The sequence below is a fragment of the Netta rufina genome, assembly GCF_964035555.1.
Source record: "Netta rufina genome assembly, chromosome: 8".
NCBI classification, from domain to species: Eukaryota; Metazoa; Chordata; class Aves; order Anseriformes; family Anatidae; genus Netta; species Netta rufina.
This window is the reverse complement of record NC_140131.1, coordinates 21,493,213-21,506,867: the sequence shown is the minus strand read 5'-3', so window position 1 is coordinate 21,506,867 and position 13,655 is coordinate 21,493,213. Positions and strand designations below refer to the sequence as shown.

Genomic DNA, 13,655 nt, shown 5'->3' with positions numbered 1-13,655 from the left:
TGCGGGCTGCCACCACCTGGAGGAGGAGATGCTTTTTTGGGATGTTTTTGTGTGAGTGCTTGAGCCTGTGACGGTGCAAGGACCAGCAGCATCCGCAGATGCATGAAGTCCTCCTCTTGTTTTATTTGCAGTGCCAGCTTTGCCGTGATGGCCCGTAACATCAGCCATGACCTGGAGGGACAGGGACGAGAGGTAGTTTGGTCTTCTTAGCGAGGTCAGTCCGGAAGCCCTGCCTGTTGGGGAGAGACCTTCAGAGGTGTTGAATGATGAGCGCGATAATGCCAAGTCCTGCTGCTCCGTGGTGAGCTGTGACGCCAAGCTCAAGTCACTTTAGACCTGAAGCTGGACTTAACCCGCTGTCCTGGTTTTAGGAGGAAATGCTGTCTCTTCTCTGTGATCATCTCTCAACTCTGAACGTCTTCCATTGAAAAATCGACCTGCCACTCTAGGAAGCAAGGATCAAATGGGTTGAGAACAACTGGCCCTCCTTTTTTTTGCAGAGGATTCTTTGGTATATTTTTAAGTGCCGGGACATGAAACAGTAAATATCCCTCCTTCCCACACTCCTATCTCCTGCAAACAGCCCTGACTGCTCTCCAAGCCAGCCAGTTAAGGGGTTAACTATAACTGGATGCCTGAATGGCTGCCTTACTGATCCCACGGAGGTAACTGAAAAGACACGCTGCATTCCTCACCCCTGCCCATCCTGTCGCTGTCTGCCTCGTCCAGTGAGCCTTTGGGCTCGCTGTACCATCCCCTCTTCCCTCCTTCCCTTGCCTCTCCACCTCCCGCAGCCCCAGATTTTCCCTCTCTTTCTCCTGTGTCCTGTCTTGGGAGCCGTGACCCAGAGATCGGTGGACCGTGAGAGACAAGCTCCTTGCTTGTGGCGCAGCATCTCTGTCTCCTGTTCGCTGTGATTCCCTGCTGCAGTCCCTTGATCTCAGGCATCAGAGAGAAATCTGAGCAGCACTGCGGTAATGCGTGTCACACCTCTTGCTGAGAAATTCCTGAGCTGGCTCGAACAAACAGCTGAGGGAGGATAAAGGTTGGGGGCAGGAGGTATCAGAAAGGTACCAGGAAGATCCCATAGCGGGCTCGGTGTCAGTTTGAGCCAGCAGGTCCAGCAGGCTCAGCTAGGAAGGCGACACTTTGCACACAGTGGATCTGCCCTGATGGTGGAAGTTTAGGCAGCGCAGCATCCTGAGCCCACCGGTCATGGGTCTGCATTTTGGGGCTGTGCAACAATTCCTGCCGCTAAAAATCTCCAGGTTTTTGTGCTTGACAAATTCCGTGAGTTGCCTGTGCTGTGCCAGGGAGACACTCCTTGCATTTAATTAACATTTAATTTGCTTTAAGATTACATTAAAATGTGCAATAATAGAAACTCTGTGAAGGGCGGGAGGAGAAGGGGGAAACAGGCATGCTACAGATTGGCTCGGTTGCTGGTGCTGAAGTGTTCTGCAAGGACTGCATATGGAAGGGGAAAAAATCCTGTGCTTCCCTCTGCAGCCACACACAGTGTGCGGCTTCTGTTTGGCAGCAGGGCTGAGTGAAGGGCTTCCTCTGGCTCAGAAGTGGGTGCAGCAGCTGAGAAGTGCAGACTCAGTCGCTGAATTGTCCTCCTGTGGTCAGGAGCAGAGAGTGGCCTCGTTTGACATGGGGGAAATGTAGCAGAAGCGATGCCCTTAGGCTGAAGAGGCAAGTAACAGGCTGTGCCCTGCTGGACACCGTGTCAAACCGGTAATCGGCGTCTATATGTTTTTGAGAGGAGACACTGCCAGCCCAGTGCAACGTGTGTGTGACATCTCCCTCTCCCTTCGTGTTTCCTCTCCTTCCCCGTCCTCCCTGTCCCGGCGCGATGCTGCGGCGGCCGTCCTGGGAAGGGGCTGGTGAGGAGGCGAGGGGCCTGTGGAGCACCAAAGGCTCTGGGCCCGCTTTGAAATTCAGAGGGAAAAGCAATAAGGCCATTTTCTGCATGGATAAACCCGTCACGGAAGAGGCAGCTTTAGCCTGCTTATGTAACGCTGAGTATAAAGGGATCCTGGCTGGGGTCTTGTGGCTCTGCAGCGCAGGCTCACCTTGCAGGTGCCTTGCTCCCTCTCTTCCTCCAGCTCCTCCTGCCTTCAAGCACTGGTATTTGTGCTGTTCTGGTGCGGCTGGATTGTGGCGACTGGCATTTCTCCCCTTTGCTGTCTTCCCACTCCTGCTGAGAGCAGGTCTTTGCAAGAAACTGTCCCAAAGTGCAGCCTTTCAAACCTTTTTGCCAGTCAGACCAGCTGAGTGACTGGTGTGGGCGAGCTTTCAGCTGCTCTGGTGCTGTGTCCACCCTTAGCATCTGCTTAGCATCTTACTGGAGATGCTTCAGAATCCCTTCTGCAGATGAGGGAGCCAGGGACACAGGTCTGACTAGGTGCAGAGCTGCTGAGGAGTTTTTTTTTTTTTTTTTCTTCTTGTTTCTGTTTTGCCACTCTGGCTAGACTTTTAATCGTCTTCTTTGGTTTTCCCCTGCTCACACCCCTGCTCCCCCATATCGACCACAGGAACAGAGGGATGAGGACTCGCCTGGGCTGCCTGTCTCACAAATCAGACTCATATAATGATTTCACAGCTATTCTTCCGGACAAGCCCAACCGGGCTTTGAAGTGAGTATAGCTGCAGCATCCCACCCCATCCCCACTTCTGTCCTTCCCCTCCCTGCCCGCCACCCCCTCTAGTACCACCCGCCTTTCACTGTATGCTGTATGAGCTTTGCATAGTTCTTTTTAGCCACAAGGAAGGGAGGAAAACACAAAAACCTGATAGAGCAGAAATGATACTGGAAAATGCCTAAATCAGTGATACAAGCTCTTCATTAAGACAGGACATGCACACTGTCCCAGCTGCTGTACATGGGATGTGTCTGCAGATGTCTGAGCACATAAGATATCCCTCTGTCATCGCAAATCAAAGTCTGAGCAGTTGACTTTGCACACGAGGTGAGCAGCAATTTCAGGTCACAGTCCTCCTTGGCGAAGTCTTGTTATTAAACACTACCAAAATGTCCTGAATCAGTTTGCACAGCACTTAAAGCAGGTACTTCAGACAATCCAGAGCCCTGAGTGGGATGTAATTCATCTGATCACAAGTCACTGCTTACATCTGAGCTAAGAGTCTAACCTTCCCCTTGAAGTCAGGAGAGAGAAACAAACACTGCTGCAGGTGTGGGTTTCATTTCACTTAACTTTTGACATTTACAATGTAAATGTCTACATCTGATCTTGTTCCCTGGGCCTCTGCTTAGAGTCGATGAGGAAAAATCGGTCCCTTTTTGGGCATGATTCATTGGGCTTATTTTAGCCACCTACCTGAAGAGGAGATGGAGAGAACCCTGCAAGTCCCATGGCATCTCCCTGCTGACTCTGAAGGGAACCCAGGGTGACTTGCTCACTTGGAGACCGCTACACTGTAGATAGCCAAAGTTTGGTGAGAATTCCAGCCTTCTTTGGTGTCCTTGTCAAGCAGCTCTGGAGGGAACCAGCAGCCGTGGGTTGTCTGTAATTTGCCCCTTCCTTTCTTTCAGAAGACTGTCAACAGAAGAAGCAACAAGATGGGCAGACTCCTTTGATGTCCTTTTATCCCATAAATGTGAGTAGAGATCAAATTCTATCAATCCTCCCCCTCCCCATGTCATCCTGTACCCCAGATACTGTTTATAACTGAGGCAAATTATGCACTGATGGCACAGAAGCAGTCACAGTAACTCATGGGCAGGATTTCTCCTCTGGTGAGAAGGTGAGGGAGTGTGTTTCTGTGGGTTCCCTTCCTGAATTTGCTCTTCACTGACTGTGCAGTCACAGCTGATGAAGCCAGCAGCCCCAGCTCTAGCTTTCTCCAGTTCCTCTGGAGGCAGGGCTCCAAGGCTGTGGCTGTGTGTACCTTCCTTGGCAGGTACACCTGGGTTCAGCCTTTCTGCACAAACAGTGATGGGTTCTCAGCTCACTAAAGCTCCCCAGGATCCGTGGCACCATCTAGCTTCTCTCTGCCTCCAGCTGCTTTGCAGCTGCACAGTGTAGAGGTGCAGCCTGTGCCAGGACTGCTGGGCACAGCAGTGCACTGTAGGAAGCAGTGGAGGGCTTCCCCTGAGACCCCACTCACTGCCACTGCTCGTTAGCACTCCACTGCAGGGCTATTAATATTTTATCTTCACCTAAGTGGCGAGAAGACCGTAACATCCCATTCCTATTGATGTGAGCGCCTTGCAGAATATTCTAATTCAAGTCAACACAGCTGAAATTCTCAGAGCCGTCTCCTGATTTTTTTTGACTGATTACTCTAATTGATTTTAGGGGAAAATCTAGTATGTAGCTCAGTAACCTTAAACACCTCGCTCTGTAGCAGTACTTACTGGAGAAATCACGCATGGTAGCACTTAACTGGATCTAATTTATAGCTACTGAACCAAACCTGAAAGTTTCACATCAAGGAACGTTATGCAAACATATAATCAGCACACCTCACTCCATTCAATAGATCAATCATATCAGTTCTGTTCAGAATATATTATTCTGTTATTCTGCTTCACCGACATATTCATGCTGACAAATTGTAAACAAGGCTGCAAAGTTCACAGTATAGGCTCATTAAGGTGTTTGTATTCGAGAATAAAATGAGCAAATCGAGGTTGGGGAGAAGTCAGTGTGGGTGGTGAACTATTTTATTGCAATATGGAAATGTCTGACTTTCTTAGTGGTTCAGGTTTTGAGGGACTTGCATTTTAAAATATCAGTGTAGAATCATATTGTTTTCAAAGAAGTGCAGTTTTTCTGGATTTCTGCTAAGATGACAACAGTTTTGGCAGAGAATTACGTGACAACTTTAAACAAGCTGGCTGTCCAAGGCAGAAAAAGCAATATATAATTTTAGCAGCAGTATCTTGTTGAGATCATTGCTCTTGCAGCCGGTAGAAAAAAAAAAAAAAGAAAAAAAAAAAAGAAAAAAAAGATGTAGCTGGGTATGGCTAAGAGGGAACATTTCTTTTGTCAAAATTCAAAACAAGAAGGGAAAAATGCACAAAAGAGTCATGGGTGCCTGGAGGATGGGAAGTGGAAGAGGACAAGATATTCACATCAGTGGTACAGTTCTGTCTTTAAAATCAAGCCCTTGTTCCTGGTTCAACAGTATTAAGGTCAGAATTTTCTTACTTAGATACAGAGTATAACAAAAGTGCTTCGATTACAAGAGCCAGCGAAGGCTCACTCTCTGTACTGAAGTTATATACAGATTGTTCCCTCTTCAGCTGAGTGCTGGGAATGCTAAATCAAACCTTAGTTCGATTACTTCATCCAACATCATCCATAAGAATATAATATTAATAAATTAGGAAGGATTCTGGTATTTCATTTATCACTCTATAAGGCTGTCTCTAGAATGGGAAGTAATTCTGGGAACTCTTTGACACCTAGTGAAAAATATATAGTTCCTAATAGCAACAGAAGGTGATTTTTAAAATTTAAATTGAGCTGCTTTTTTCTTCTCAGCAGTCACGTTGACATTGCCTGGTGATTAGTGACAAAAAATTGTTGTTTAATAAACCACTTTCTAAAAAAAATATATCACATCAGCTCTGACCTGAAGCTTCTGGAATAGCTAGTCTGCAGACAAAGCCTGCATTTGGTTATAATGATGCAAATACAGAAAGCTCTGTTTAAACACAAGTGTTATTTTAGTTACACTGGTTTAAAGGAGAGAAGATATGCATCATATGTGCTTAGAAGGAATTGTAAAATCATTGTTTTCACTTGTGTATACTTGCATCCAAAGCACAGAATTGTTAAATTGTTATGAAAATAAACCAGCTGCATTTATGCTATTAGAAGCATGCTAGTAAACATGAGCTGATGTTAGAGAGGGTAAGGGACTCTTGTGCTGTGTCAGACCAAAATTTCAGAGTAAGAAAAGCAGTGCCTGTCCTGGCTGCATCTGTCTGTAGTACAGCTGCCAGCTTGTGTCCTATTTCTAGTGCCAGGAGAAGGACAGAACCGTATCAGTCTAATTTCACTATGACTGCCCAGGTGAAAAATATTAGCCAGGGAAAATTCCAATTCATGCTTCAGGGCATGGGCTAAGCACCAGCTGGGCTCATGGAGAATTTCCCCTGTGGTTTCTAGCATTAGCAGGTAGACCGCTTCTGCTTGACACATCTGTCATGAATTCTTTCTTCACTAGATGGACAGTTTGTCTATTTTGGAAGGGAGATTGTGATGCTGATTTCAGGGAATTGAGTGGTGCTTTCCTTCACAGTCAGACGTTACAGTGGTTTGGGGTTCTTTCCAATCATCCCATTCTTTCAGGAAAATCAGTGCACAAGTTGTACTTGGGAGCTGGGTATAGCAGCTGTATGAGAGAGACAGACAACTTTTGCTCTTTCACTTCCCATTTTCCTGAATCTCCAAAAGGTCTTCAAGTGGAAGTGGTCTGAACAGGTACTATGCATTACACAAACTTTATGGAGAATGTTATGCTTATTTTTGTCAAATATTCCTTAAGTGTGATGGCCCTTAGGCGCCCCTTCCACTGTTCCCCCATTGTTTTACTGAATGAACTCTGTAGATACTGTTTGATCCTGATCCTTTATGTCAGTACCTTGAGTGGAGTATTGAAAAGCCCTGGATCTTGAAGCAACTGCATGTTTCCAGAGATTCCCAGGCTGGGCAGTGCTTTTTTTTTGTAAAGAGAGTGGTCTGATTCAGATTGTTTAGTTCCCAGCACTTTAAAAAAATATTTGTATTGACATTGGCAAGAGATTGCAGGTAGGGAAGGTGGTACAATTCCGGCTCTCCCAGTCATACCCTCACCTTCCTTTTGCTCTGGCATTGGGACTTCAGCATCCCTCAGCCTTGCCCTGTTAGAGTGCCAGTGCCAAATTGTAGGATACAGCACAGCTCAGCTTCACTGGCAGCCCCAAGACAAGTAGGTCAGTGCAATGATATCTGACTCGCTCTTGCTAATGGGTGAAGCAAATCAACTTGAAACCGTAGGGTCAGCCAGTCAATCCCCTTTCTTTCTAGAGCAGGAGCCTTGTCTGAGCTCGTTGCAAGAAACGTATCTCCAAGCACAGCGGTGTTCCCTTGGGTCTGGGCTTGTGAGCGTGGCAGACAGCAGGAGAGGAGTTTGATCTTGCTTTGCAGCTGGGTTTTGAGCAAGTGAGAGGCAGGGCTGCATGTAGCATGCTTCCTTGGGTGCTAAGGGGCAAAAGCAGAGGTTTTAACATGCTAGATTTTGGCATCTTTTCCCCTGTTGAGCCAGTGTTGGATTAGTGATGGCTCCCAGGGAACCGGAGCTTTACGTGGTCCGCAGAGTGTGCGTATGTGTGTGAGTAACGGAGGAGTAATCCCCCTGCTGTACCCGTGCCCAGGAGGTACAGTCTGGTCAGCCAGATGGAGATTCCTTTTGACAGGCTGCCGGAGGGAGATCCAAGCAATGGCATGTCTCATTCTGCATCCCTCGCGGGGCTGGACACATGGCCTGTCATTTGTCCAGAATCCGCCAGGACAGTCTGTCCTCAACCCTTAGTCAGTTTCCAGCGAAGCATCTGACATGGAAAACCTTTGCGCTGAATTTCCATTTTTATCTCGAGGATGACTTTTTTTGCCATCTACAATTTATTTTTTTTTTTTTTGTGATCTCTGTGCTCCTCTGCCCAAATTTTATTGTCCTCCTCCTCCTCCTGTTGTCTATACGTTGCTGCTCTTCCCACACAGCATAGGAATATCCCTTCCTACTCCCAGTTCTTTCTAAGCCAGAACAGCATTAGCATTAGCATTGTGCTAGTGACAGACAGCTAACATTCACCAAAGCAATGCTAAGCAGCAGGGAGAGCACGTACATATGCTATGCAGAACATTGTGGCCCTGTCTCTTCAGCCCTGGACCCAAAATATTGCACAGAGCTAATCCATCCATCTACCAGCCATAAGGACTCTCTCTTTATTTCCTACATGATGTGCTGATGGCCCTGATGGTGTGCAATGCATGCATTAAATAAATGATTGTTGATAGCTTTTTTACTCTGACAGTGGCTAGATCCTTGGTTATTAAACTGTCTGCCTGAATGATTTAAGCTATTAATCTCAGCTCTTCCTCATGTTGCTGACGCCTGATTTAGTTAAGACTTGTACTGTATTTTTTGCAAGCCAGTTAAGTCCCTTCCTCCACGTCTTTTCTTTCTGTAAAGAAACCACTCTCCACAGCCCAAAGGATAATGTCTGAGTGAGGTTTCAGGAACATCTGAGACCTCAGGTAGTTGTTGATCTGCCTGGTAGTTCCCCTCTAAATCACAAATTTGTTTTTATCTGCTCTAGAGAGCAGAGCCTGGTCCTTTTAAGGCTATTCACACTGCAAAACTCTAAAGCAAATGTTCCTCTGCTCCTCCTTCTGACTCCTGACACCCAGGTGGAAGAGCTCTATTTCTTTGCCATCATCCTATCTGCCCTGCTGAAAGTAATAAAATCTGTTGGCTTCAAGCAAGACTCACCACTCTTTTGAGTCAAATTCCTGAGTAAGTATCCAACAGCTGTATTGGAAGGCTGTACATTTACACCACGGTGTCTGTTTCTTGAGCAGCCATGCCTTTCAGCTGCGTGTTTTGGGGATATCCCACGAGATCTCTAAAGATACCATAGAATCATTGGTGAGGGATGGATGCTTCCTTGGTAGTCTTCATGTACAGGACATAAAAGTCAACATCCAGGTCACATTCCAGCTCAGGTGGCGCCGGTCCCCTACCTCGTTGCCCTCCTGCCCTTTCCATTAGATCTGTCCTTGTTCCACGATAAACTCGTGGGCAGCCTGGCAGCGATTTACTGCTGTGCGGTCATCTGGGCTTCCATCGCCGAGGCTGAACTCTGACTGCCAGCCCCAGCTGTAAGTGCTGGCAGAGAGTCAAAGGCTAAGGGCGAATCTGCGGAGAGCGAGGCAGCCTCAAGTTGAGGATGACCTCTCCCGCATCCAGGGCCTCCTCTGCAAGGTCCTCCCAGGTCTGGCTTGATCCTTTCCAGCTCCCCTCGGGCTGTGAGGAGGAGATGACAGAAATATATATATAAAAAGTGGAGAACAGCCAGATACAATTATTTATATATCGTCTGTCTAAACTTACTTCAAGATAAAAAGGAGCTGATTGACATGAGAGCGGGAGGCAGAGCATGTGGAAACCTCCTGGTCCCAGCTGCAGCGGCTGCTCTCTGGGGCAGGGCTGAAGCAAAGGCCTTTCTCATCTCATCAATCACGAAGTCCACTTGTTTTAGCAGATATTACATTCTGCAGATATTATATTTGCCATGCACAGCTGCTATTTTTGGCAAGTGATCCTCTGTCAGTGCCGGGGCTCTGGGGCTGTTGGAGAGGAAAGGCGACGGGGGAAGATCAGGACAGGGAAGCAAGATCTCCGCAGGAACACACAGCTGAGGTTGTGTTGTCATAACAGTGTATTTGGGTGCCTGAATAATAAACACCAAACATCCTACGAGCCCGTGATATACCAAATGGCATACATCTCGGGGAACGGCTGCATTTTCCCTTCTGTGCTTTCTCCTTTCTGAAATTGTCAGTCTGCTGTGATGTCCTCTCCGTTTCTACTCGTAAGGGCTCCCTGCTCTCTTCTCAAGTCATCTGCAAAATCCTTATGAATTTTGTCGATGTTAAATAGGGAGGGGACGTAGGCTGCGAAACATCCTTGTGTCTCCTGGGTTCCTGTTCCCTGAAGGAAACAAGCCCTAAAACATTCCTCTCTTGTGCCATGTTTATCTACCCATGCAGATGCTCCGAGCAGCTGGGGGCAGCGTGATCCTGACAGGCACTCGGCTCCTGGAGATGCCTCTGGAGCTCTGTTCTGCAGACTTCTCGAGGGCTAATGTTGCCTTATTCCCCCAGTCTTGAACCCACAACTTGCACTGTTAGCTGCTCTGCAGTGCTCTTGGGCAAGAGCCCTGGCTTTGCCCACAGTAACAGTCCAAAACCCCGATCATCTCTTTCTACAAGTACATTAACCAAGGGGCACCAGGATGAATTGCTGCGATACTGCCATTCTTTCATTCCTTGCCCTCCTGGGGCTGACAGAAAGAAACCAGGGTAGCTGAGATGGAAACATTCCTCTTTTAGCTGCTGGTTGCTGTGCCACGACAGCTCTTTGCAGTGCAGAGTGCTGATGGAGCAGTTAGCATTGCCAAGCCTGTCAGTGAAAGAGCTTTGAGAAACCTGAAGTGGAGAGTGTTAGCCTGGAGTTTGGTCCTACCTGGCCTAATATCTTGTCTGTCGTTCCCTGTGAGAGCCAGGGCAGCCAGGAGGAGTTCAAGTCCTACAAACCCTTTGTCCATCTCTGCTGTGCACTTGCACATTCTTTCATTGAGTCTGACCTTGCCGAGCGCATTCCCAGTTCTGTCAGTATTTTTAGGTGCTTACTTGGAAGTAAGTAGCTAATGCCGACTGGGGAGGTTTCCATTTATGAGCTACAAACGCTGAGACCCTATAGAAAGAGAGCGGGAAAAGTTAGAGACATGTTACTGGAAGAAGTAAAATTAGGAGCCAAATTTATCCCTAGGCTCAGGAAAGGAGAAAGGGCATGTGTAAAACCTTCAGCTATTTCAACTCTGCTTGTGCCATTCAGGGAAAGGAAATAAAAAACAATAGCTGTGTCCATAAATACACCCAGGCAGGGGTTTAAGAGCACACATTGCCTAATAAATCTTTCCATATTTCTAATCTGTCCCGACTGACTCAGATTACATTACTGAAATGTCACAATTGCTAAGCATTAGCAAGTGATAAGAACACTTTTACCACCGACTAGACAAGTAGTAATTACGCTGTGTCCTCTCCTTTCCCCCTTTATTGTAGCTATAACAGTTAGGCTCTCCGAGATCCTTCCTCTGTATAAGTAATAACTAAAAATATGTCACAAGGCAGTAAAGCAAAGTGACAGAAAGCATAGGAGACAAGTCCACAGGCGCTATGTTTTATTAAAGGCTTTTCTTAATGACGGATAGGACGTTACAAAGTGGGACATTAATATGCACAAGACGGTGTGGCAAAGAGACTGTATCATTGGAGCCTGATGATTTCAAGGGGAATTTTTCAAAGGTTAGCTATCCCAGCCCCAAAGAAAACCTTTTCGTGTTAGCTGGCAAAAAGATATTTTTCAAAATAGCAGCAAAGAATGTTTGGTCTCATGGCAGCTCGTGAGACTCCAGCTGATGTAACCGTGTGAGTTATGAGTAAGTCCTGGGATCACGGACTGTGCTGTCACATAGCCTGTGAGAAATATTGAATGGCCTCTAGTAGACAGATGGGGGGATGCCTGTTAGAGTGCTCCATGCCCTCTTTCTCCTTCCATTGTAACTCCCCTTGTCCCCCTTGCAGATGGGCTGGCCGCTTTCCGCGCTTTCCTGAAGACGGAGTTCAGCGAGGAAAACCTCGAGTTCTGGCTCGCCTGCGAGGACTTCAAGAAGACCCGCTCAGCGGCCAAACTGGCCTCCAAGGCCCAGCGGATCTTTGAGGAGTTCATCGACGTGCAGGCTCCTCGAGAGGTTGGTAGGCCAGCACCTCGGGCAGGCAGAGCATCCCTCTGGCACGGGGAACAGGCCCAGCTCCCCTGCACGGGGGAGTGGGGAGCTCTTCCTTCCTTCCTTTCTTCCTTCCCTGCTGGAGGTGATGGCCAGAATGCTTCCTGTTACGGGAACGCCATCCTGCCTGCTCCTGCTGCCTCTGCTTGCAGTGACTCATCCCCTGGTGAGGGTAACTACTTTGATGGTACTAAATTAGTCATAGCCAGTGAGTTCACTGGCAACTGCAACCCACATTTCCGAACCTCCACCAGCTTCCTAGGAGTTTTGCACATTGAACCTCTCATTTACTATCAATCCCCAAACAGGCTATTGGGCTCATTTCTCCCAGGACATTTTGTCTAAGAGCATCCCACGAATGACTAACTTGTTGACTCTCCAGGGAAGAGTGTTTATCTGCTGACTAACTCCAAACTCAATTAGAGCTCCTGAAAGATGCGAGCAATAACTCGGAGGTGAACAAAAAACGCAGTCACAACCTGAAGCCTGGAATTGTTCAAGTCCTCTTTAAAGTACTGACAGGCTGATGTGACTGTCAGATCCTGTGTCGTGATGTGCTGCTGTATTAATAATGCAACCAGGAGAGTGCTTGCTGCACCTGCTCTCCCACAGCAGTTCTCTTGCTTGATAGCATGTGTGCTTGTCACGATAAAGGTAAAGCTGCCTGCGAGGGGATCCCTCTAAGAGGGCTGCCTCCACTCCATCTTGGAGCTAGCAAGGCTATTATTGTAAGCCACTGTCAAGCACCAGGTGGTGTGGGCATCTCAGGGTGCACTCGTGTGAACACCTTGTGCTGATATTCATAAAAGCTATGTGAGATCTTCAGGACTGCAGGACTGACGTTGCATTAGAAATACAAGTGCAGGTTGGATGGAGTCTTCCCTAAAATTTGTTCCTGTTGTCATGCTAGAATGTGAAATGACCTTTAAGTGACATCGGGAGCTGATCTTTCTTTCTGTCGTCTGGGTTAAGGCAGACAGCTTTACTTTCTAGACAGCTTGATGTTTGGACGCTGGGGTAATAATGATAAATAACATCTTAACAGACAGGTTTTAAACAATAACCCTAACAAACGCTAACTGTTTGCAAGGGAGAGAGAACAGGAAAACGCGTATTGTTGGCTTTGCAAACATGCTGCAGTCATAACATGAGGGCTGTTTGTTTTTTCAAGTCCCTACTGAAGATATGGTAACATCAAGCTGTTATGGGAAAAATCAAACAATTTATTCTATAACAACAGAGTTTAAAAACATTTAATAAGAATATACTGATAGTTTAAACCCAGCTAAAAGTTCACTCACCCTTCTATTGGGCGTGTAGTGAAGAAAAAGGGAATAGAGGAAACTTGGTCAACAGGAGAAGAGGTATGTTAAGCCAAGTTAGCATTTCTAGAAGATTTGCTGCGTAAATCCATGCTTGAGAGCCTGAATAAAAGTAACTTGATTTCAGAAGTGCTCAGATAGTTATAAATCTAGTTCAACTTCTCCAAGTTTGGGACAGGATTTATAACTCTGGATTACTAAATCCCACAGAGTTGGGGGGACTGTTTCGGCATGGCTGAGAGTAGGTGCTTGGTCCTGTCACTGAGATGAAATGTGCCATTTTAAGCAAGCAAACCAGTCACTCAGTACCAAACTCTCTTCTGCTGTTTCTCCTAGGTGAACATAGACTTCCAGACTCGGGAGCTGACAAGAAGAAACATGCAGGAGCCCTCCCTCTCTTGCTTTGACCAAGCTCAGGGGAAGGTGCACAGCCTGATGGAAAAAGACTCTTATCCCAGGTTCCTGAGATCCAAAATTTACACAGACCTGCTATCTCAAACCCAGAGGAGGCTCAGCTAGAGCAGCGACGGGGCCCTCGGAAACCATGTGCTTTCTACAACAGCAACTACCCATGTCTAAACGTGAAACTTTCTCAGTGTTAAAAGCAGTGGGGATAAGAAAAGAGGGAGGAGAGGAAGAGGAGGCTTCCAGAGCGTGATCTGAATGTGGAATTAGGACTTTTTGAGTTTCTGTGCTTTTTTGGTTAGCAGTAGCATCTTGCAGTTGTTGCCTCTCTCTAG

At 46.9% G+C, this 13,655-nt stretch overlaps 1 protein-coding gene across 1 annotated transcript; it reads left to right on the top strand.

Annotated features, from left to right (window-relative positions):
• Nucleotides 1–639: 639 nt before the first annotated feature.
• RGS8 (regulator of G protein signaling 8) lies at nt 640–13,434 on the top strand (the record flags this gene model as incomplete). The annotated part of the gene is made up of 5 exons (XM_084291556.1): nt 640–665; nt 2,541–2,642; nt 3,560–3,624; nt 11,391–11,557; nt 13,252–13,434. 5 exons carry the CDS (start codon nt 640–642, stop codon nt 13,432–13,434), a joined length of 543 nt encoding a protein of 180 aa, XP_084147682.1.
• Between the last annotated feature and the right edge of the window lie 221 nt (nt 13,435–13,655).